The sequence below is a fragment of the Protopterus annectens genome, chromosome 4.part0 (genome assembly GCF_019279795.1).
Source record: "Protopterus annectens isolate FY-2018-M chromosome 4.part0, PAN1.0, whole genome shotgun sequence".
Classification (NCBI taxonomy): Eukaryota; Metazoa; Chordata; order Ceratodontiformes; family Protopteridae; genus Protopterus; species Protopterus annectens.
Window position 1 is genome coordinate 1,598,679,278 of NC_056733.1, and position 26,110 is coordinate 1,598,705,387.

Below are 26,110 nucleotides of genomic sequence, written 5' to 3' on the forward strand. Positions count from 1 at the left end.
GTGCAGGCCATCTCTGGCAAAGAATCGTGGTCTGTCAACCATGTCATCCCAGGTAGACAGATACTGGATCTCTTTAGAATGGCACCAGAAGCTTAGCCAATTGTTGAAGTCAATCATTTTGTCCTTGTACTGCGGCATCATTCTGGGTGATGGCAGAATGCTACTCAGGGCTAGGGTCATACCTGCCTGGGCTACAAGATCAGAGAGCTCTTCCATGTCTCTTTTCATGTAGTCCAGGGAGGTACGTCTCAGGTCGTTCACACCAACATGGACAATGACAGAGTCATATTTGTACTTGTTGTGGAGTGACCTGAGCGCATGGGTTATTTGGCGGATCCTGGCACCAGACAGGCAGCTGACAGTAACCTTCTCCTTGTTTAGCCTGGTGAGTGGGACATCAGTGTTCCTGACTATAGAGTCACCTATGACTAGTATGTTGGGTACGTTGTTTTGCCTTATTGGCTGTGGTTCAGTGGCACACTGAGTCTGCGGGCTATGTGTCATTTGGGTTGTGTTGGGGGGGTGGAGGTTGCCTGCATTTCTGCTTTGGAGGTATCTGTTGCTTGAGCAGATTATTATTGAGAGCCTCCGTGAATGTTTTTGTGTTTCTATGTGTGGATTTTGGTGGTGTAAATTTAGTGAGACTATGTGATGAGTGTGGTGTGGTGCAGGTGTTTACCTTCTCCTCTTGACTGTCAAGTTCAGTCTTGACTGGAGAGAGCTTTATCTCCAGTTTGGCTAGATAAGTGCATCTCTCACAGGTTGTAGTGTTGGGTGGTAGGAGGAGAGGGTTGTCTGTGTACATGAGGCAATTTCTACATTGCCCCAAGATGCCCAGATTCATCAGATAGACAGGAGAGAACACTGGGAGCTGACCCTTGGACATGCCTGAATAAAAAAATATTTTCCTCTAGATAAGTGAGGAAAGTGAGTACAAGAGCTGTTTTTCTCTAAGCAAGTGAGGAAAGTAAGTACCAAAACTGTTTTCCTCTAGGTAATGAGGAAGGTTGAGTGCTGTAGTAATTAGTAGGTTATTTAGTGCTTACAAGTTCTGAACAAGTGCTGATCACGAATAAGCAAATTCAAGTGCTAAAACTAAGAATCTGTATCTGGACTAAACTAGTTACAGGAAAGGGGGGAAACAAGTGCAAATGTGGGCTTTTAAATCAGAAAGTTGAGAGAGATGGAAAAATTGCCCAAACGGCCAGTAACTACAATTTCTGGGCCAGAACCACTCCTTATGTGGTAGATAGGTTACCTAGTGCTTACCACTCCCACTGATAAGCTAGAATGCTTCCCTCCAACACAGAAAGCTTGGGGTGTCTTAGAAGGTTACATACAGTCCTGGATACAGCAAATCTGAATCTGGACTACACTAGTTACAGGAAAGGTTTATATATATATATATATATATATATATATATATATATATATATATATATATATATGTGTGTGTGTGTGTGTATACAGAAAAGTAGCTAAAACAGCAGTCAAAACAATTCAAATGCAGTGCAAGCTAGTACACTTGAGTATGTAGCAATGTTAGACCAAACAGTTTAAAAAATGCAAGTAAATTAAAAATGACTAAAAACAAATGCAGAAGGAGTCTATTAGGTAGAATGAGGTAAAGAGACGGGTCTGAGGGCAGTGTCCCAGATCAAATCTACAGTGGGGGTGGGTAACTGCAAAAGACTCCAAATTTAAACAACAACACAGGAATAGGGAGAGTGGGTATGGGAAAACCAACACCTTCAGCAGAGATCTGAAAAACTATACAGATAAGCAAAAATAACAGTGCACAACTGTGAAGTCAGCCAGCAATGATATAAAATTAGTCAAATAACAATCACCAGTACACAACTCCGAAGTGCCAGAAAAATATACTCAGCTCTGCATATCTCCAGATAGTTTGAAGAGCACTCTGTCAGGACACAGGAAGGCTCCAGCAATGATATGCTGGAGTTCAACATGTTTTTTGGGAGTGCAGTAATTTGGCAGACTTTAAGGATTCCCTGTGGGATGCACTGTCGGAGATGCTGGATGGGCAGATTGGTGTGAAGAGGGACATAATTTTTCTGAGTTATGAGACAGAATCGGAACTGCCTAGACATGGTAAGGCTTTGCGGTCTCTAATTATTACAGCTGCCAAAAAAGCAATTACTAGAAAATGGAAATCAAAACCTAAACCAACTATATTAGAAGTAGTGAGTACAGTAACAGAGATAAAACAAGTGGAACTGCATCTCCTTTCTCCAAGAACTACAATCCACTCTGCTACAGGCCCCATGAGGAGCTCAGTGTCTCTCCAACCTAACACCACTCTTAAGTATTCAACTGCGGTACCACCTTTATCATTCTTATAAGAAAAGCGCAGTCTGGGTCTGAACTGTCTGCAAACAGCTAAAGTTAACTTTGAGTATGTGTCTACCTGTTTGAGCCAATATTCATTATCCCCTGGAGAGCACTCTGCTTTAGCTCGTAAGCAGCAGCCCCCCCACCCACCCACCCCCACACACACAAACACTCATCTTCCATTTTTCTCTCTTATTCCCTTCTGTTAGCAAATAGTATCCATAACTGATAAATACTGTGTGTTTGTTAATTTAAACTGAGACCACAGTAGCCTACTGATACAAGGTTATCCTGTTTTTCCACCTGAGAAATGGTTAAGAAATGACTTACAGTTTCAGAGCAGACCTTGGTCAATTCTGATTGTTTCTTAAACACAAACTTGTCTTTGCTTTGGCTCATTAGCAGCAGTAGTACAAAATAACTGCCTGCTCACACTTGTTCTCCCTCTCCCCCTTCCCTGTTTACTACCTTAAGCCAATCCCAAAGTTAATAAATATTACCTGTGGCAGGCACCATTTTTAAAACTACAATCCACTCTGCTACAGGCCCCATGAGGAGCTCAGTGTCTCTCCAGTAAGTGTTTTACAACTGTATATGCTTATTTATGTTGAATTGTGTTAGACATCTAATATGATTTATGCTTTATTACTGGAAGTTACTATGGCATGCTAGCATTTTGTTTGTCTGCACCAAGTTGTTTTTAGTATAATAGTATGGTCTATTTGCATAGCTGCACCTTAACTAATGTTATTCATGTATGTATATGTGTTGTGTGTAGACAGCTCATACTGGTGTCTAATTATTTCTATATAATTGCACTGTTACTGGTAGACAGAATCACATTGGAGACCCAGGACAGAGTGCTGCTCACTATATTTTTATCTGTGACTGCATAACTGTCAGCTGAGGTCCCTTCTCACTGATATTTTTCCAAATGGCTCAGTATCTGAATATACCGGTAGTTGGTTCAAGATATATTTTCCTGCATGCAGTAGCTATTTGCTCAGTTTGTTTTTTGTAATCTTTATATCTTTACCATCTCAAAAGTGCTTACGCCTCTCTGTACTCTTCTTTTCTAGACCTAACACCACTCTTAAGTATTCAACTGCGGTACCATCTTTATCATTCTTATAAGAAAAACGCAGTCCGGGTCTGAACTGTCTGCAAACAGCTAAAGTTAACTTTGAGTATGTGTCTACCTGTTTGAGCCAATATTCATTATCCCCTGGAGAGCACACTGCTTTGGCTTGTAAACACACACACACACACACACACACATATCTACCATTTTGCTCTCTTATTCCTTTCTGTTAGCAAATAGTATCCATAACTAATAAATACTGCGTGTTTGTTAATTTAAACTAAGACCACAGTAACCTACTGATACAAGGTTATCCTGTTTTCCCACCTGAGAAATGGTTAAGAAATGACTTACAGTTTCAGAGCAGTCCTTGGTCAATTCTGATTGTTTCTTAAACACAAACTTGTCTTTGCTTTGGCTCATTAGCAGCAGTACAAAAGAACTGCCTGCTCACACCCTTGTTCTCCCCCTCCCCTCCCCTTCCCTGTTTATTACCTTAAGCCAATCCCAAAGTTAATAAATATTACCTGTGGCAGGCACCATTTTTAAAACTACAACCACCCTTTGAACACCTCATGCTCGGCTCTGCCATAGAACTTATTAAAACTGCCTGAACTGGGGCACAGTTAAGTTAACTGATAGTTTGTGGAAATACAGGGTACCTACCTGAGTCTCCATATTCACTATCATATGTTCATTTATCAGTTTACCCTGTTTCCTGATTGTTTCCAGCCCCCTCATAAGAGCAACTAACAGGGTCTCTACCTGCTTTGCTCCCCACCCTGCCCTCTATTCCCTCCTGCCCCCAGTGGTCCTACCTTTATTACACTCACAAACCCCTCCCATCTTTCCAATAGCCAACCATGGCACTAAACCCAACACTACCGCCTCCATCTTCCCACTACTATCACTCCTCCTCAGCTAACATGTATAAACATACCTTACCTATGCTCACTGCATGTACTCTCCTTGCATATCTTACATCCTACCAAAACTCTATCATTCCCCTACTCAACCACTACCACTGTACTACTACTCACACCACCACTCATGTCTCACCCTCACTCAGCTCCCCTCCCACCAACTCAAGAACCATCCCTAGGCACCCCCCGCATATTCTAGCAACTATATTACTCAAACATAAAGCATCCCTACAACTTAACATAGTAACCCTCCCACCATACCTATTACCCACAGAGCACAATCATAAAGTTTCCCTAATAAACAAACACATTCAAAAACTGAGAAAACTAATAACCTCATGCATATCAAAACTAGCCCTAAGTGGAGACATCCACCCCAACCGTGGCCCTACCATCTCCAACCCCAATCCTCATAATCAGACTAGAAACCACAACTTCTCCCATATCAAAGCCAATAGAAAGCCAAGTGACTTCCTTCTACTAAGCATAAATATTACAAGTATATCCAACAAAGTCCATGAACTCCATGCCACCATAGACTTGTACTCCCCAGATATAGTCATCCTGACAAAAACCTGGCTAAAACCTCACATTACCAGTGAGTGAATCCTCACTACCGATTACAGCATACTAAGAGTAGACCGGCTAAACAAAAAAAGGAGGCGGTGTAACTATAATATTTAAACAGCATCTAAACATCCAGATCTTAAAATAATCAGCTCCACAAATAGGCAATGGAAGAAATAATATATACCAACCTCAAAATAAACCAAAACAAAACCATCAACATAATTGGATGCTACTTCCCACCTGGCCAAAACTTCCCTCCACTAGAAGACCTCCTCAGCTGGTCTACCCACCATCTCCCCCAAGAAACTATAATTTTAGGTGATGTCAATACTGACTGGCAATCCTGTTCTGGCAACCATCAAACCCATCATGTAAACCTTCATAGCTTCACCCAACTAGTCCAGTCGCCAACCAGGATAAATGAAAACTCCAACAAGCACACTACCCTGGATTGGATACTAGTCAGTAAGAGCCCCCAGTCATATATAACAGGCTGCTTATCAGATAGCCTCAGTGATCACTCCCCAACATTCCTACTCAAAAAATACCTATAGCAAGCTAAACCTGTCATCTACTGTCAAATACGTAAAAAACTAAACTTTAACCCACTCACATTCATCTCATCCCTCAAAGAATGTAACTGGCATCCTCTAAAGTACCTCAGTCTTGATGACGCAGTTGAATCTTTTAATACTACCTTCCTGAGCATCCTTAATTACCATGCCCCCATAAGACTTTCCAGAACCAAAGCACAACCCTCCCCACAGCTACAGAAAACCACTAAGTCAGAAATGAAAAACCGGGATAAAGCCTGGGAGCAGTGGCGCAAAACCAAAACCCCCTCAACTGGACAGAAATTCCTAGAACTATGCAAAAGAGTCAAAAAGCTAATAAAACAGGACAAATTCCAATACTATCAGTCTGCCCTAGACGCCTCCCAACACAGCCCCAAACAATTCTGGTCCTCCATAAACTCCATCCTCCACCAAGGTAAAGTCAGTACCCCTCCTCCTAACATCTCTCACTCCTCCGAAAATATTTCTACCTCATTTAACACACACTTCATACAAACCATACTATCACTAGCTAAACAACACAACCCCCCTCCCCTCCAACCCACACCTTCAACTAGTAATCTCCCCACTGCCTTCTCTTTTTCTCCTGTACCTACCTCCAACATAAAAAACTCTTAACTAAACTTAAGCCCATCAAATTAGCAGCAGACAACCTCCCAAATGAATACCTACAAATCGCAGCTGATGCTCTGGCCTACCCAGTATCCATCTTGATTAACCGATCTCTGTCAGAAAGTTACGTTCCCATACTATGGAAAGTATCGCATATAATTCCCCTCCACAAAGGCGGTCCCTCCACAGAACTAACCAATTACCGCCCCATAGCTATTCTCTCTCCACTCTCCAAAATACTAGAGAGATGCATTCACTCTCAGGTTTCAGACTACCTCCTTACTAACAACCTTCTTTCCGATACTCAGCATGGTTTCCAACCAAATCATAGCACCAGCACTGCCTTGCTCTCCTTTACTAACACTACCCTTCAGCATAAAAACAATGGCTATCTCTCCTCTGCTACTTTCCTAGACCTATCTAAAGCATTTGACATGGTCCCACAGAAACAACTCATCTCTGTCCTCAATAACCTATCCTTCTCTCAATCAGTCACCAACTGGTGATTGAGTTACCTGTCTGACCGCCAACAATCCGTTGTATGGCAGAATGACATATCTCCCCAACTACCTGTCTCTATAGGGGTTCCCCAAGGATCCATCCTTGGACCCCTGCTCTTCTCTATTTTCACCTATAATCTAGCCTCTGCCACCAAACATGGCACACTCATACAATACGCATATGACTAAACCATCACCTGCTCAGCCCAGTCCCTATCCAAACTGCAAAAAGTCACACAGGAAGCCTTTTCCTCTGTTGAAACTTGGTTATCCGATGCCCAATTAATACTCAACCCAAACAAAACTAAACTACTCATCTTCCAACCCACCAAACATACTCAAAACAACTCTCACTTTAACATCACAGCAAAAGACAACACCACTATACACCCAACAAAACACACCAAATTGCTAGGAGTGGAAATAGACAATAAACTAAAATTTGACATTCACATATACATGACCATAAAAAAAGTCCACAAAAAGCTAGGAGCATTATACAGAAATAAGCAACTTCTCACCAAAGCAGCAAAGATTTCAGTAGCAAATTCCCACCTTATCTCCACCCTATTTTATGCCTCTTCAATATATACCAACCTAAGGCAATGCAATCTAAACAAGCTAGAGACCTGCTACAACAAAATCGCCAAATTCGCCACAGGGGCATCCTACCGTAGTCACCACTGTCTCTCACTTGCTGAACTGGGCTGGCTTGAACTTCCTCACCTCCTTCAATGGTATCAAATCACACTCACCCACAAACTAGTAAACCATCCACTAAATGTCCCATCCCTCCAGAATCTACTCCAACCCTATCACACCACCAGACCACTAAGATCCAGCAACAAAAATCACTTGCAGATCACTAAAGCCAATAACTCTGCTGGTGAAGCACTATTCTCTTGCGCCATAGTCAAATTATGGAACTCCCTCCCACCCACAATTACCTCTGTATCATCATACACCCACTTCAAAACTTTACTAAAAGTGCACCTAAAAACATGCTGGCTATGCCCTTGCAACTCCCACTCTTATATCCCCCACCCCAGCCAACCACTACCTTTCTTTCCACCCTACTAACTACCTTGATTATAGCAAGCTCGGATGCTCATAAGCCTACTACTTATTATACAGCAGGAACTTCTTATTGTAACAATTGTTAATGTCTGTTATGTACTTCGCACATAAAGATTCTAGTTGTCTACTGATGTACTATGTTTTTCATCTGTAACTATGTTTGTAATTGTTAATTGCTATGTTAATCAAATTGTTAATCGCTATGCAAATCCAATGCAACTACTGTCTGTATATTTTAACTGTGGAGCTTTTCTCCCCGGGCCTCCGCTGAAAATGGACCTATGTCCAATCGGACATTCCCGGTCAACAAAGGTAAATAAATAAATAAAATAAAATAAATAATTGAGATCTTTAGAAAAAGGTAGGTGCAAACTACATAGGAAAAAATGGGAATTGTGGGAACAATACATACAGGGGAGGAATGAGGTTTAAAAGAAGGCAAGACTTAAATAAGCTACGTAATGTTTGGCTGAAAACTATTGGATTCATTATATGTGATGTATAATGTCTACAACTGGGTGTGTGTCAATATGGTTTGTGATGTAAAATGCTTGCAACAAGGATTGTGTCAGTGTGGTTTGTTTTCATTTATATAAATATATGATTGTTTATGTCATAAGTGATGGTTGAATAAAGATGTTTCTTGTTTAAAAAAAGGACAGGAATTGAATAATTTATGTAATGTTGCTTAGGTTATATGATATATAGCAATATACGTGAAGCATAATGTTTGTTAATTTAACTTAATACAGTTTGATTACTTTTATATAAAAGTACACGTACCTATGTCATAAGTGATATCTCAATAAAGGTGTTTAAAAAAAAAATACTTCTCAATGACCACAAGGAAAATCTTTTCCACTTGCTCTTGTAAACCTTCTTGGTGGAGTATTTTTGCGAGGATAATAGAATAGTATGTACTGAGGAAGAAAGCCTGGGGCTGTCTGGCTATTACTGGAACTGTAGAAACCATGCAGTTAGTTTGAGGGCTGGGATATTGGAATGACTCATCCCTGATGGGTGTGAGAGTAGATCTGGAGTTGGATCCAGTATCCAGGGAGGATAAAAATTATGAGACCAAAGGAAGGAGAACCACACCTGTCAAGACCAGTAGGGGGCAATGAGGATGGCTTAGCTCTTCAACCAGATTGCTTTACTGTAGAATTGGGGGATCATAGTAAGTTGTGGATAAGCGTAAAGGAGACCGGATGGCCAAATGTGGACTACAGCATCTCTCGTTGACTCCCCCTATGGTGTATCAGGGCAAAATATCTGCTGCACTTGTTGTGGGGGAATGCAAAGAGGTGGCAGCACAGCTGGCTGCAAACATGGAAAATTTCCTCTGCCACTGACTGCTTGATAGATCACTTGTGAGGCCTCAGAAATGGACCTGCTTAGTTTGTCTGCTAGTATGCTGGTTTTCCCTGGAATGTGCGTTACAACTAGAAAAAGGTTGGTGGAGATTGTCCACTGCCACACTCTCATTGTCTCTCTGCAGAGAGGGTAAGACTGGGTTCCCCTTGTTTGTTGATGTACCAGACTACAGACATGTTGTCAGTCTGAACTGCAATAGTATCTAGAGGAAGAGCATCTTAAAATGGCTGCAATGCTAATAGGACTGCTCTTATCTCCAGGACATTGATATGCGAACTTGTCTCTTGAGGGTACCATGTGCTTTGGACTGTCCTTCCAAGAAATGCCCCCCACCCCAAATGGGAACCATTCTTAGTCACCGTGGTCAATGGGGGTGGTAGAACAAAGGGTCAGCCAAGATAAATGTCATCCAACTGGATTCACTAATGAATGTGGTGTTTGCAAATCAGTATAAGGCTGACTAGGAAAGATGGGGGTTGTCGAAGAATATACCACTGAACACCTAGAGTCCATTGAAGAACATATATACAATACTATGTTACAGGAAGTAGTTCTATTGCTGCTTCCACAGACCTCAGTGCTTGAAGAATGAATCTGGTTGGAGGAGATGGATGGGAAAGAATCTGATGAACCTGAGATCTGAGTGTATCTATTTGATGAGCTGGTAAGAATGCAATTTACGTTGTCATGTTCAGATGTGCATCAATAAACTCCAGGCTCTACATGTGTGTCAGATTTGCCTTGGAATAATTGAATGTTATTCCCAGTCAGTGACAAATCTGGAGCAAATAGTCCCTGGACTGGTGAAGGAGATGCCTGAAGGGGGTGGTGAGGAGCCAGTCGTCTAGATATGGAAACACACAGAATCCTTTTAGTCTCAAGTGAGCTGTCACCACTACTACAGAGTTGGTGAACAGCATGGGGGCTGTGGTGAGTCCAAAGAGGGCTCTGAATTGGTAATGACCATCTCCCAGTCAAAAGCGTAAATATCTTTGGCAGCATATGCTTATTTTCATATAACAGTACACATTCTCAAGATCTATACAGCATATCAAATTATCCTTGCAAAGAAATGGCAGAATGGACTGGACCATTGCCACTCAGAACTTTGACTTTTTCATGTACTGATTCAGTTTGCTAAATTCCAGAATTGTTCTCAGGCCCCGTCTTTGTGGGCACTAAAAAAGAAATGAGTGTCCCAAATCCTATTTGGTCTGGTGGGACCTCCTGGGTGACTTTTTTGTCTAGCAGCTTTTGAATTTCTTGGGCTATTGCCTTCCGCTGATTGGGTAGAACATTGGGAAGCTTTTTTCTTTTCTAAACTTGGTGTTGGGAAAATGGTATAAGTAACCTCTTAATATTATTTTTAGCATTCAAGTATCTTTTGCTATAGTAGCCCAGGAGTCTGTGTGCAAGGGCAATCATCCCCTAACTACCTCCACTTCAAGAGTGCTGATAGGTTCTAAGAATCACTGAAACCCTGATTTTTCAGGGCACCTCTACCTCTAGGGTGACATCTACCATTATAACTGCCTCTGCCTCTGAAGGAGTTGTCTCTGCGCAGATCTTGTAAAGGACTCTGAGATTTGCAAAACCACATTTTCTTACCACCTCTCTGATTTGTACAAAATGTTAGCTGATGGGAAAAAAATTGATTCCCTCAGCAGACAGGTTCTTTCCTTCTTGTTTGCTGCAGGTAAGTGTTTCTTTCACTGATGGACCAAACAAAGATGTTCCATCAAAGGGAGCATTGATGAAAGACATCCTGAAAGGCTCTGCAAACTCACATAGTCGCATCCAGGCATGTCTCCTTATGGCAATGCCTGAACTGGCCACCCATGAAGCACCTTCAGCAGTGTGAGAGATCAACCTCATGAATGCTTTGGAAGTTGATAAAAGAGTCGCCAGCTGAGAAAATGATCTTTTGAAAAGCTCTGCAGACAATGGACTCAGAGAGAAAATTTGACACTTCTTTGGTCAAGACTCTCTGCAGCCTTGTAAAATGTTCCAAATAGTTAAGGTGAATGTTGCTGATGACTTGCTTTCCATCTGTCCAGCACCCTAGACTCTCTGGTGGGTGGACAGATGAACTCTGTTCTGCCAGCACTTTTTCAGTGGCCGCCACCATCACCATAGCATCTACTGGGAATCCTTTGCTCCAGTGGGGTTTATCTTTAGAGAGAGCAAGAAATTTATCAGGTCAGCGCAGTATAGGCTTAACTGAATCCAGCTCCTTCCATGCTCAGAGAAAGACTAAATCAATGAGCTCATCTGCCAGGGGAGTCACCCAAGACATAGTTGGGCCAGAACCAAAAGCTTCCAGAAACAGTGATTCCTCTGGAGAAGGATTATTGGAAGACTGACCACCTTTTTGTCTAAGCATCTCTAGTATGTCTCCAAGGGATACATCATCAGGCAGTGATCTGGGAGACCCTTCTCCTTCCTCAAAAAACAGTATGTTCAGTGAGAGATTCCAACGGGGAATCTATGTGCTTCCTCTTGCATGTCCTCTTCCGATGGACCTCCTCGAGGGGATGTTCAGGGGAGGTATCAGAAGAGAGGGGGAGTTCCACTACAGGGACTGACTTCAAACTAGCTGGAGCTGAATGTCCCTGTGGAATAGATCTGATGGACTCAGAGCTCAAAACCGAAGGGGGAATAGGAAGCAGATCCGAGGGTTGACAGACCAGATCTCTAGAAAGAGAAAAAGCCCTTTCCACAACTTTGAAAGCAGACAGACCCAGAGAAGCCATGGCCACCTGCACTGGAGCAGAGACTTCCAGTACAAGTAGATCACAACTCCGATCGGATCAGTGCCTGGAGGAAGTGAACTAGGCCCAAGATGTCCAGCACCAAAGCTCCGAGGGACAGGGATGGATCTGATGACACTGGAGCAGATCCCAGCCCCACAAATTTATTAATTCCTACACTTAAGCTCTGGGACCCATTCCAATCTGAAGGAATAGGAGCAGAACTAGTCAGGGATGATGCTGAAGTCGAGGAAGTGATTTGTTCCAGATCTGACTCTGGACCACTCTTAGATGTTGACATCCTGGGGCTCCTTAATTGAAGGACAGATCAGAGAAGAAGATAGCACTGTGTGAGTAACGGCCAGAAAACTCATGGATCCAATAGGGGACGAGGCCGAGAAGACCCCTATCTGGATCTGAGCTCTGAGAAATTTTTATCATCCTATCTACATCCACTTCAGAAAGACTTCTGGAAGACCTGCAGGATGTGGTAGACTGGAGCCTAGAGTGCTTTTTGAGAGTTTGTAAAAAGGGAGAATGGAGCCTAGGGGAGACTGGATCCAAAATGAAAGCAAGCTGTTGGAGTATGTGAAGTACTGGGTTTTGAATCCAAGGGCTTGGAATCAAACCTGAGTTGTGGGGCTTGCTGAAATAATTGGATCTGAAGCTTTAGGATCCAAAGATTTTGGATCCAAGGAGCATGCCTTTGGGTCCAATGATGTCAGATCTGATATTTTTGCACCTTTCAGCAGCAGTTCCAAGGAAGTCCCAGCGAGCGCTTTCTAAACTCCAAAGGAGATGGAGACCTTTTACTGGGGGGTTTGAGCCCCTCGAAGAAGATGCTGCTGAAGGAGGAAGAAGATCCTTCAATATCAGTTTGCTGTATCTATCAGCTAATGCCCTAGTGTTAAAAGCAGCACATATAGAGCAGTTGGTACTTAAATGAGCTACTGTTAGACAATAAACACACTCCTCGTGGGCATCCGAGTTAGGGATTTTAAGCTTACTAGAAATGCATTTTTTAAGCCTGTCGGCTTGTCAGCCATGACAGCTTAAGACAGGTACCGTAGAGAGAGAGAAATAAATTATGAGAGAGTAAGACTTTTTTTTTAAATATATAATTAGGAAGAAGAAAAGAAAAGAAAAGAGAAATAAGGAAATTACAAGCAATGGTAATTAAGGATTACTGTTTTAACTGAGGGTAGAAGGGCAAGAAAAGAAGATTACCAATGATGGTAATGAGAAGGATATACAATGATAAAAAATATAGTAACTAGTCTAAAATGAAAATTGGAATACTAAGCAAGAGGTATGTAGCAAAAATGGAAAGAGTAAGATAATAAAATTTATTTTCACTTACGAAAGAAACTTGACAAAATGCTCAACAGAAGGACCCAACGTCTGAGCATGATGGCGGCAAACAATATCTCAGGTACTGTGGATAGACTAGGGCATTATGGGTACAAGGAGGAGCTTGAGAATTGGATCCAAAGTCTAAAGTATGCAACTGTGTTGGATCAGAGGATCAGATCCGTAACCCTTCTGTTCAGGAAGAAAGAAAAGGACATTAACAAATTAACTGATTCATTCTGGAAATAGTTTCTGTACAAGAGAATCCCTCAAAAGTACTGGCCGAAGTCACATTCTTCTCAGAATCTGAATCGGAAATCTGTGCAAACAAAACATTATCTGTCCCTTTGCTATCATTTTGAGGTTCAAATTCTTGAATATTCTCAGAAAATGAGGAATCCCTTTTTTCTTTCAGCAGAAACTGCCACAAAGGAAAGGTCAAGAGCCTGCACTAAACCCTGAGCAAAGCCAATAAATTACTCTTGTCCAGAGTAACTGAGACAGGAAAAGACATACGTTTAAGTTTCTGTTTTTTAAAATCAGGTAACAACAAAATCCAACAATATCCCCAATGGAAGGCAAATGCAGGTGTATATAGACAAATCACACTTAAAATACTCAAAAAAATAATGAAAGTTTAATAAACTGACGTGCACGCTTTCGCAGTGGTAAACACTGCTTCATCAGACCTGCATTTGCCTTCCACTGGGGATATTGTTGGATTTTGTTGTTACCTATTTGGAACGTGCATTCTCGTTGCTTTCGGGATTTTTTGTTTGCTGTTTTTCAAAATTAGTTTAACAACTTTTGACCACTTTTTCCTAGCCTAATTAAGTTTCACAGATAAAGTACATTTTCTGTCATAAAAATTAAACTGGAGTTTTTTTCCCCAAAGGCACCTCATCTGCCCAGTAATGGAACAGTGTTAGCTGACAGTCGAACCCCAAATGGCCACACAGAAGTGCTCTCTGTGGAGTCAGGAAAGTTCTTAAGGGCTTGGCACTTGAGCTGAGCAACGGTTTGGGTGTGTGGAAGGTGCCCTAAAGCTTTAGAAGTTGGCTGGCTGTTGTATCCTTAGATACAACTTTCATCTGTGGCACATCTTGGGGAGGACGAAGGAAATCAGAGCTCTCAATGGACGGTGTGCAGACTCCAGGAATACAAGTACCACAATGCAATTATTCAGTTTGACATACTACTCTATGGGAGGAAGAGTTGAAGCCTATACTGGCCACAGTTTCCATGCATCTCCACCTCCAAAGGACAAAGATATGTCTGTAGCAAAAAGTAGGACAACCAAATATCAATTAAAAGCGTCATCTTTTAACAGTTACCTGCTTGTTCCTCATCTACTTCCATAGGAGTAACTAAATTACTAGGGCCGTGCATTTCATTCTTCTCCACTGCTGCATCAGCAGCTTCATCTCCATTATCTTGCATTGCTTCTTCTATATCATTCAGCTCTAGAAAAAAGAACACAGCACACAATACAGATGAGAAGCAAAAGAAGTTAAATGGCACAGAAATGTAGACAATAAGTGCAGATATGTAAGCAAACTTCAGAACAAATAGTGAGCATCAAAACAAAATACAGATATCTAAAAACACCACCACGTACAACTTATGGAAAAGAAAGAAGTACTTTAGTCACTTAGAGAGAAAGAAAATTACAGTCAGTTTACAAAAAAAAAGGGAAAAAATATTCAATACTTCGACACATATTTGACCCAGCTTTTAGAGACATGAATATCTCTGTGTTTTGTCATTTATATACTGTACTAAAGGATAAACATACAGATTGCACTATGCCTTTACCTGTAACTTTAGGCTTAGCTCATGCACTTCCATTTTTAACCTTCTTTGAGCTACATCCATTGCTTTATTTATACATTGATGTGCCTGCAGAATGCTTGAGCAATAAGATAAAGTAGAAGGAATGCAATAATATAAAACGGTTTTGCACGTTCACAGAAGTAAGCAGTTTAGCTGTATAGTGATCTCTCTCAGACGATCACCTCAATTGCAATAGGCAACCAGTGTAAACTGAGAAATACTGAAATTATACACAGTAGCTATGTGAAGTGAAAGTGTTCATGACAGTTTCAACTTAAAAATCTGACAATTAACAGATATCACGCAAACATTTACATGCTAGTTGTACTTCTGAATGAAATGCTAGCACAAAAAAATGGGCTGCATACAGCAGCTGCACTATACCCCTTAAGCATTATCTGTAGTAATTTTTGGCAAAACCAGAAAAAGTAACGTAAATCAGGCATACTTTTTAAACTTCTGGGTTTAGTTAGCCTTAGTCACACCTTCTGTAAAGACAGAAATATCTATCCAATCTGTTACTACTTAAACTGCAAAGCAATCTGCAAGGAAGAAAGGCAGTCAAGATTAAACAAAACCTACTCAAACTGCAGAAAAGATGCAGAAACATACTTTTATGGCAAGATAACAACAGAAAGGTAATGGATGAAACAGAAGCAGTCATAAAGATTAAGAAAGAACACAGGTAGGACAAGGAGATAAAAACTATAGGAAAACATGAAGGGACAAGATGACGTGAAAACTAAAATATTCTTGGCAACAACAAAAATAAACTATCAAAATAGTTATGTGCCTGGATTAGAAAAAATTAAGACAAGATGAGGACAACTACACTTAAAAGTGGAGGATAAGGCAAATAAAAGGGCTTGAAATACGTAGAACTACTAAACAAATGTCACTTTATATATAGAACACACTATACAAAGACATTTGAGAATTACATGACCCATTTTCTTTCCTAATGGATAAGGAACAGTTCCGAAGTAATAGCTTAATCCCTCCCCCACAACTCACGCAAGAATGATGATGTCTGTCCCATGCATTCTTGAACTCCACAGCAATGCGATACTGCACCTTCCTCATGTAAATTGCTCAGTCATCTATCATACGTTCTATGAAAAACATGCTTATCGTACTGCTCCTAACTCTTTCAACCTAAAACTTCAAACTATGTAATAACATGACTGAACATCACTTACTGAATGGTATCACTCTGGTAGAGTCTACAGTTTTCTATTTTTCTGCATAAAGCTTCAAATATCATTCCATCTTCTTTCCTCAGAAGCATTGGCATGAAGTCCCTAATAGTCTCTCTCCATCTGCAGCTGCAGTACCAAACCTACATCCCATGTTCTTGCAGAGATGGTGTGTGGGAGTCTGCAGCACTTTATACACTACTCCAGACAGAAACATAATAACCACCTATAAACAGGAAAAGCTTTATGCCTCTGTTGGTGACACCATTTCATAAGGTGCCTAGAAACATCCCTACTCTAAACAAAAACAAAAGCACTTTACCTATGCATTGTACACGTTTACATTACTTGTTTGCTGCTTCTTTCTACAGACTGTTCGTCTTTAGACTATTTCACATCTTAGTTAATCCTTTTCTACTTTTGCTGTCACTTCTTCGTATGTTCATATATGAATAATAAGCTAGCTGTCCTGAAGAGTCATTTTAAGCCTAACCAATATCCAAAAATATAGATAATAACCCAAGGTCAGAATCAAACCCTGTACCTTGTGTCTATGAGGTGAAGACCATAAACATTATAATAAACCCTACCCATTTCTGTTATTCATATGCACTACTTTACATGCTTCCCAACAGAATGCTTTGATATGTACAATTTTAGTTAGGCAAGTTATCGCATTTAAATCTATCTATCTATATATATATATATATATATATATATATATATATATATATATTATAGATATATGTGTGCGTGTGTGTGTGTATATATATATATATATATATATATATATATATGCGTTTATGTGCATATATATATATATATATATATATATATATATATATATATATATATATATATACCTACAAACACACACAGATAAAACATAAGAAGCACTGTGGACTTAAATCATCTGTGTGATCAGGATGGAGGTTGTTTACAGACCTCTTCCTCAAGAAGAAGTAAGTGAAAGTTAAAATGAATGATGTATACTTTGGATACCAGAGAACGTGAAGGACATTAATTATAACAGCTAAATATACAACAAATTAACTGGAGTAATATGAATGCAGCCACATCAGAGAAAGATCATTCCTGATACCAGCAAGGAACAAGTCTAAATTACAGGTAGCACTTGCTTGAGCTTCCATAACACCAGTCTTTTTGATTAAGCTTGGTAATCCTAAACACTGGAAGAGTCAGACAGAAGATATGCTTGTCTAAGGTGCTTACCATAACAGTAGGTCTTTTTTAAGGACTAGTTACTTTAACAGTAAAGTCATTAACACTTGATTGTATCTACTCTGCTTTGTCTGGCCAAATATTTCAAAAGCTGCACCATTCTTCCATATAAAAAAGAAAAATATACTTTTCTCTCCTACCCTAAACTGTACCCATGTACTTTTGCAAGACAAGAACAAATGCACACATACACACAGGAGTAAAGCAAAAGTTCTAGAAACAAATCTGTGATCCTCAGACCTTCAAACAAAAACACACAATTTTATCCTTATTTGTACTAAGACCAAGACTGTACCTTGGAGAATTCCCCATACTCTGAGAAACACCATCTTGCAGTTAGTATAAATGAGAAGCAGAAGCACCCCCAACCCTTTGCAAAAATGCTACTGCATATAATTACAGCAAATTTTTACTACTGTACTGTTGAGTTTGAAGCCGACCACTGTACCTGTTTTCCTCAAACTTCTATCATGCAGTTACTCATACATACATGTATGTGCTTGTACACGTGTGTGTGAGTGTAAATATAATAGTCTACTGCAACATTCTGAACGGAATATTCAACAGCACTCTGCTGACCTCTTCAAATTAATAAAAGGTTATGTCTTACCATAACTTGGCATCTGTGTTGTCTGTCTTCACTCCTCCTAACTATGGGGTCTCAGATCCAACCTATGGATCCAGCTTGGCCACATTCTCCAGACTTGAATCTGACTCTCGAGCTCCTCCTTCTTACCCATAATGCACTACATCCACCCAAGCACCTCAGATCGAGTTTGCCAATTCAATACATTCAGCAAAGGAACAGAAGATGATGCTCAGACATGGGACATATGCTTCCCATCATGCTCCAAGACCCTCTAGAAGAATGAGGCACAGGGGGATGGTGGGTGTAGACGTGAGGAGGAATGAGAGACAGACAACACTATGGCAAGACATAACCTTTTAATCTGATGCTGTCTTCTTCATTCCTCCTCATGATAGGGTCAGAGTCCCCAGATACATAATTCCTGGGTGGCCCTCATAGAAGGATATGCTGAAGCACCATCGAGGAAAGGATGCCCTGCTCCTACAAATGATATCCAACTTATAGCGTGCCACAAAAGTGTGACTGTTAGACCATGTCGCTACTGTACAAATATCATCAATGAAGATTCTAGAAGAGAAGGCAGAAGAAGTAGCCATAGCTCTGGTGGAATATGCTCTAGGAGGCTGAGGTAATTCTAGGCCCTTTTGTGAGTAAATCAAAGAAATACAGCCAGTTATCCATTTTGCTAAGGTAATCTTGGAAAATGCTTGGCCTACTTTATTAGCCTAGACGGTTACAAACAGTTGTTTGGACTTCCTGTGTTGTTTGGTTCTGTGCAGATAGAAATTGAGTTGTCTATGAACATCAAGAAGATGTAGAACATGCGCCCCTTTAATACAGAAATTTGGACAGAACACTGGTAAGTGGATGGACTGACTGATATTGTTTTCTGTGGCTACTTAAGGCATAAAGGAGGGATTGGTACATAAAAAAACACTGTTCTTATGAAAAATTATGTAAGGAGGTTTGGAGGATAAGGCGTGTGGTTCGGAAATTCTCTTAGCTGAAGTTAAAGACACCAAAAAGATTGTCTTCCATGACAAAAACTTTGTGTCGCAACTTGAAATTGGCTTGAATGGTTCTTGAGTCAAAGCCTGCAACACAAAAGTGGGATCCCAAGGAGGGGAGAGGTCCTTGATGGGAGACTTCAACAGGAAAATACCTTTAATAAAGGATTTGCATAATCTAAAGGTGAACAGGGAACCAGATTGACTTGCAGTGTGAAAATTAGAAATAGCAGCGAACTGAAGTTTTATGGTAGAGAAGCTAGCTACTTCCTCAAATAGAGTAGTAAGAAAGTGCAGAATATCTGAAACTGGTGCTGAAAAAGGGTCAATATTTCTTTTTGCAGTCCAAATGATGAACCTTTTCCACTTACTGGTGTAGACCTTGTTAGTGGAAGCCTTTTGCGAGGATAGAAGTATTTTGCTGACCAGAGAAGCAAACCTGGAATGTCTTGCTAGGGTTGGAAGTGGAGAAACCAAGCAGTCAGACTGAGGGTTCAGATGCTGCATGCATACCTGATGGGTGAGAGAAGAGGTCATGTCTTGGCTCCAGTATCCAAGAAGGATATTTCAGATGAGACCAGAGGAAGGGGAACCAAACCTGTCGAGGCCTGATGGGGGCAATGAGGATGACTGAGCTCTTCAGCCTGCTTACCTTTTGCAGAAACTTTGGTATCAGTGGGAGAGGAGGGTAAGCATACAGGAGACCCAGGGGCCAATCGTGAACCAGTGCATCCCTAAGGAACTCCCCCAGAGGAGGGATCAGAGCACAGAACTTGCTGCATTTGTTGTTGAGGGCAGAGGCAAAGAGGTCGCAGCAACGTTGACACCAGCAATTGAAGATCATGCTCACCACTGACTGATTGAGGGACCACTTGTTCAAAACCAGAACTGATCTGCTGAGTCTGTCCGCCAAGTCATTGGTTTTCCACCAGATGTGTTTTGCAGCTAGAAGGTGGTCTGAAGATATCGACCATTTCCACACCCTCATGACCCACAAGGGGTATGACCGGGCTCCTCCTTGATTGTTGATGTATACCAAACACTCATGTTGTCAGTGTGAACTGCAATAGTCCCAAAAGGGAGAGCATCCTGAAAGGCTTGCAATATTTGGAGAAATGCTATAATTTCTAGGACATTGATATACAACCTGGTCTCAACAGGGGGCCACGTGCCTTGGCCCATCTTCCCATTGTAATGCCCCTCCCACCTAAATTAGTTTCATAGTATAGTACTAGGCTATCTGCCCTAGGGCATTTATAAGCCTAGCCAAAGTGTATGTGGCTTTCGCCACCCCATGTAATGATACAAAAGTGTACAATTTAAATTAAATTTAGTTTACTGTGCCTCTATCTAGCAATGACACAGAGATGACCCCCGGGGTAAACCTACGATCACCCATCCATTCGTCCAGATTTCTCTTGAAGAGAGTCAGTGAGGGGCTCTGCCTAACATGGACAGGTATCCTGTTCTAGAGTGCGGGAAGCCTCTGGGTTATGAATCTCTCCCTCCAGCATGTCCTATTCATATTTGTGCTGAGGTTTAGATCTTTAGCTCTCGCGGCTCTGATGGATTTGGATTTTTTGAGGTGGAGCATGTCTATTAATTCTGAATTGGACATGGCCTTGTACGTAAGGCACAGATCACCTCTAAGCAGGCAGTATGCTACTGAATAGAGCTGGAGCTTTTTCAGTCTGGCAGCATATGACATATGCTGGAGACCCTTGATCCTCTTGGTAAGGTACTTTTGGGGTCTCTCCAGCTGCTGCAGGTGCTGGGTGAGGTACATACCAAATGGGGCATTGTACTCAATCATAGGCCTGATAAGGGAGGAATATAAGGGTACAATGACATCCTTTGATCTGGATGTGAATCCCTTCATGATAAGGTGGGCAATGTAGAAGGTCTTTCTAACCACTTCGGTGACGTGGGTGTCAAATGAGAGGTCACTGTCAACTTGGGTCCCCAGGTCTCTGATTACTTTTTCCATACTTAATGGATTACCACCTATGTGGTAATTTGTGGGTACTTTGTTTTTTCCAAAGGGGATGACTATACATTTTTTGGCATTTAGTTTAAGGCCATGACTCTGGCACCAGTCGTCAATTTCTGTGAGGCCCTTCTGGAGGATGCATGTGTCAGCTGGTGTGTCGACTATGGCGCCTAGTTTGCAGTCACCTGGGAACTTTGTCAGCCACAACCCCCCCTATGTTTGTCTGTACATCTGAGAAATAAATGCCGAACAAGAGGGGTCCCAAGACAGAGCCCTGTGGGACTCCACTTGTGACTGGCTTAGAGTCTGACATAGCTCCAGCTATTCTGACTTTGTGGGTTCTGTCCTTTAGCCAGTTTGCAACCCATCTTGTGACAAACGGGTTTACATTTAAGCTGTTGAGCTTGTCGATGATGCCTGAATGGGGTATTGTGTCGAAGGCTTTTGCCAGATCCAGGTAGGCTGTATGAACTGCTTTGCCTTCATTGATGGCTCTAGTGACCGTTTCAAAAAAGTCCACCAGGTTTAAAAGACAGGATCTGCCTTTTACAAAGCCGAACTGGGTAGGGTCAATTGTCTGCAGGTCCCCGATGTCTTTGTTTATGAGTTCCATAATGATCCTTTCCATAGCTTTGCAGACCAGGCTGGTCAAGCTTATGGGGCGGTAGTTTCCAGGGTCTGTACAGGTGCCACCTTTGTGGAGTGGGACCACTGTAGCTGTACGCCAGTGTTCAGGGACATATCCTGTAGCAAGGCCAAGATTAAACAGCGTTCTTATGTGCGGGTTTAGCACCTCTAGGAGTTCACGTAGCATGCAACCCGGGACATCGTCAGGTCCCATGGATGCTGTATTTTTAGCTTTGCTGAGGGCAGCTCTCACCTGGACATCTAAGATTTCAGGGAGGTTGCATTCAGCTGAGATATTTATTTCGTCTTTTGGGGGAGAGGGAGGGGAGAAATTTGCACTGAACCTGTCTGCCAGTATGTTGGCAATATCTGTGGGTTCAGTGTATTTTTTTGCCGTTATGAACTAACTCTGCGCATATCTGAGGGTTTCCGCCCAGGTTTCTAACATAACTGAAGAAGGCCTTGTGATTATCTTTAGTGACCTTAGCGATTTTTCTCTCAAAGTTAGCCTTTGATGATTTTATTAGCGAATGTAGTTTTTTGCTAGTGCTGATCAGGGATGCCTTCCCTTTATGGGATTTTGCTCTGTCTTGCAGTAGCTTCATTCTCTTGTTATAAAGTTTGTTTATGGCTGGGGTCCACCAGATAGGATGCCTGCCTTTGGTGGAAAGGGTCTTGGTTTTATTTGGGATTGCATGATCCATGCATTCTTGGAGATGCCCGTAGAAAGCATTTGTGAAGGATTCAGCAGTGTGGGATGTGGTTTCCACTGGCCCAGGGGGCTTGAAGGATACCATTTCAGTCCTAAGGAGTGTAAAGTCGGCTTTTGAGAAGTTTCTCACTGTGGTCTTTTGTGCTGGGGTGGAGGTGGGATATGAATATCTAGGGTTATTAGTTTATGGTCTGATCTCACTAGTGAGGGGTATACTTCCGGTGTTGAGCATTTTGTCCCCATGTTTGTGGTGATCAGGTCAAGTATATTATTTCCCTTGTGGGGAGGTGACTAGTTGTTCCATCGCATTTGAGTTGATGAATTCCAGGAACCTTTGGGCTAGGGTGCTGGGGCTTGAGTAATGCACCCAGTCTATGTTTGGGTAGTTGAAGTCTCCCAATATGATGGTATTTGGTGAGACATTCATATCCTCCAGTGTCTTCAGGAAGGCTGAATGGAGTTCCTGAGATTGTGAGGGTGGTCTGTAGCATGCTACAAGTTGTATAGCAGTTTTGCCTACGGTTAGTTGCACGTGGATGGTCTCCGATGCTTCGTGCATTGCAATAACCTGGAGGTGTGGGTGTCTTTAATGAATATGGACACTCCCCCTCCTTTTGTGGTTCGGCCCAGGTTTTGGGGCCGGAATGCATGATACGAGGTATAACCTGGTAGGGCTGGGGTGCTCTCAGGAGCCTTGAACCAGGTTTCAGTTACTGCACAGACATCGATGCTCTCCATACTGAGAAGTGCTTCGAGAGCCTGCATCTTGAGATTTAGACTTTTGGCGTTGAGCAGCATTACCCTTAGTTTTTTTCCTTTATTGTTTTCTAAGGTGGTGGGTTTGTCTTTTGAGCCTTGCCTAAAAAAGGCACTATGGGGGTGGCAAGAGCCTTAGCCAATATCCGGAAGCACAGTGGTGACAGGTGCAAGTCGTCCCTTGCGAAGCAGCGTGGCTTGTCCAGCATGTCATCCCAAGCAGACAGACATTGGATCCCCCTAGAATGACACCAGTAATTGAGCCAATTATTAAAGCTGATCATCTTGTCTTTGTATTGTGGCATCATACTTGGTGAGGGCAAGATGCTGCTCAGGGTCAGGGTCATACCGGCCTGGGCTACATAATCAGAGAGCTCCTCTATGTCTCTTTTCATGTAGTCCAAGGAGGTACGTCTCAGGTCATTCACGCCGGCATGGAAATGACGGAGTCATATTTGTACTTGCTTTGGAGTGACCTGAGTGCTTGTGTTATGTGGCGGATCCTAGCTCCCGACAGGCAGCTCACCGTTACCCTCTCTTTGTTCAGCCTGGTAAGCGGGACGTCAGTGTGTCTGACTATAGAGTCACCTACTACTAGTGTATCAGGCATGGTGTTTCGCCTTAAGGGCTGTGATTGATTGGCACACTGACTTTGTGTACTATGTGTTGCTTGTGCAGAGTTTTGAGGTGGTGTTTTCTTGGATGTCTGCTTTGGGAGCCTCTGTTGTTTCGGTAAGTTTTTTATTAGAGCCTCCGAGTATGTCTTTGTGTTACTATGTGTTTGGTTTGCAGTTGTGGTTGGTTTATGTGAGACTGGGTTTGTTGTGTGTGTGGTTACCTCCTCCTCCTGTCTGGTCTTGCTAGTCCTGTGTTGAGAGTTCAGCCTCCAGTTTGGCTATATAGTTGCATCTCTCACATGTGTTTGTGTTTGTTGGGAGGAGGAGAGGGTTGTTTGTGTACATGAGACAATTGTAACATTGTCTCAGGATTCCCAGATTAACCAGCTGAACTGGAGAGGACGTCAGTAATATACCACTCAACATGCCAGAATAGTATAAGGGGGTGATGTGTAACTGGGTCAGAGAGAGGACTTTGAAGGGAAGTGGGTATTAGCACGGGTTGTAGGTGGATGTAGTGCTTACGTTAGAGTTTAAGGGTGCTTCACTTAAAAGAAAGGTTTTAGGAGCAAGTGCTAGGCTTATGATAAAGCGATTAGACTGATTTTGTTGAAAGTAGAGCTTTCTTAAGGGAAAAATTGAAGTGCAGACTTGGCGGAGCCAGGAATAGTTTAAGCCTGTTTAACCGGCGCTGCGCTACGCTTACAATCACACAAAGCCGCGCAAACGCGGATTTTAAACAGGGAACTTCAAAAGAGCTGGAAATGGTCCAAAATGACCAATTACTACAAGCTCTTGTGCTGAGGTCACTCCTTCAGTTACAGATAGGCTGCTCAAGGCTCCCCAGTCCCACTGGTGAGCAAAGAAACTTCCTTCTATCCAAATAAGGCAATGGACAACACAGGAACTACACCACAGTCCAGAATACAGCAAAGCCTGTATACTGGTCTAAACTTGTCGAGAAAGGCAGGAAAACAAGGATTTTTTTTTGTTTTTTAAGTTAGAAAGTACACAGAAATGCAGGAAAGCAGTAATAAATCAGTTACACAGGCTAGCTCACTTTAGTGGGTAGCCTCAACAGTTAAATTTAACAACAAACTTTCAACCAAATGTAACTTTAAGTGCAGATAATGTACAATGCAAAAAACAGGTAATAAAGCAGTATAAACTTGCTCACAGTAAGAAAAGGAAGGTCTCTCAGGTAAAAACAGCAAAAAAATACTTAGATCAGGAAAGTAGTCGTTTTTCTCAGTTCTCTGCTGCTAGCACCACTCTGCAGGACCACAAGGAGCTGTTTCTGAGTAGTATAGCCAGAAAAAAACGCTCAGGGGCGGATTTTAAACATGGAACTTCAAAAGAGCTGGAAATGGTCCAAAACGACCAATTACTACAAGCTCTTGTGCTGAGGTCACTCCTTCAGGGACAGATAGGCTGCTCAAGGCTCCCCACTCCCATTGGTGAGCAAAGAAACTTCCTTCTATCCAAGTAAGGCAATGGACAACACAGGAACTACACCACAGTCCAGAATACAGCAAAGCCTGTATACTGGTCTAACCTAGTCGAGAAAGGCGGGAAAACAAGGATATGGTTACTGTGGTTACGGGGGGGGGGGGGCAAAAATGGTCAGCCTAGAAGGAGACTGTCCGACTGAAGCCACCATCTGATATGCCATCTGCAAATTGGAGTCAACCTGATGGGACTGGATAGAGGTTGATACAGAATGGACCATTGTACTGCCAATGTCCACTGAAGAATTAACAAAAAAGTAATGGGTGTAGCTATCTTATACAAAGACCATCACTTGAACTCCTTGACACCACCATCCCAGACCTTGCAAATGCTGACCTAATTCTAGCCAACTTAACCATTACCACCAGCAAACATCTTTATATAATAGGTGGATACAACCCACCAGGCAACAACATTGCCATTCTGGAAAACCTACTATAATGGTGCACCACATCTCTCCCTCAACAGACCATCCTAATGGGAGACTTCAATACTGATTGGTTCCTCTGTTCCTCTCCAACTTCCACTACACACATTAACCTGTATGGCTTTGCCCAAGTCATCTCATTGCCCACCAGGACAGATAAAACCTCCAAACGTGAATCCATACTAATCTGGATTCTAGTTAACTCTCCCCACCTATCATTCCACTCTGGCTGCCTCTCTGACAATCTGAGCGACCACTGCCCAATTTTCTCTTAAGAGATTGCAACCATCCATCACATCAAACTTCCTTCCGTACAATTAGGAACAAATAAAATTTCAACCCTAATCATTTTATCACTATCCTTAAAAATTATTCCTGGGAACATCTCAAAGAACTGCCCTTGGATGAGGCAGTACTCTCCTTCAACAACACTTTCCTTGA

The 26,110-nt window shown here is 41.9% G+C and overlaps 1 protein-coding gene across 1 annotated transcript in view; it reads right to left on the bottom strand.

The window, feature by feature from the left end:
* Positions 1-26,110, bottom strand: part of FBXO38 (F-box protein 38) — a 3,050,069-nt gene that overhangs the window by 962,577 nt on the left and 2,061,382 nt on the right. The window contains exon 13 of the mRNA XM_044069370.1: positions 14,499-14,627. Within this exon, the coding sequence (XP_043925305.1) occupies positions 14,499-14,627 (129 nt within the window). The remainder of the gene's footprint in view (positions 1-14,498; positions 14,628-26,110) is intronic.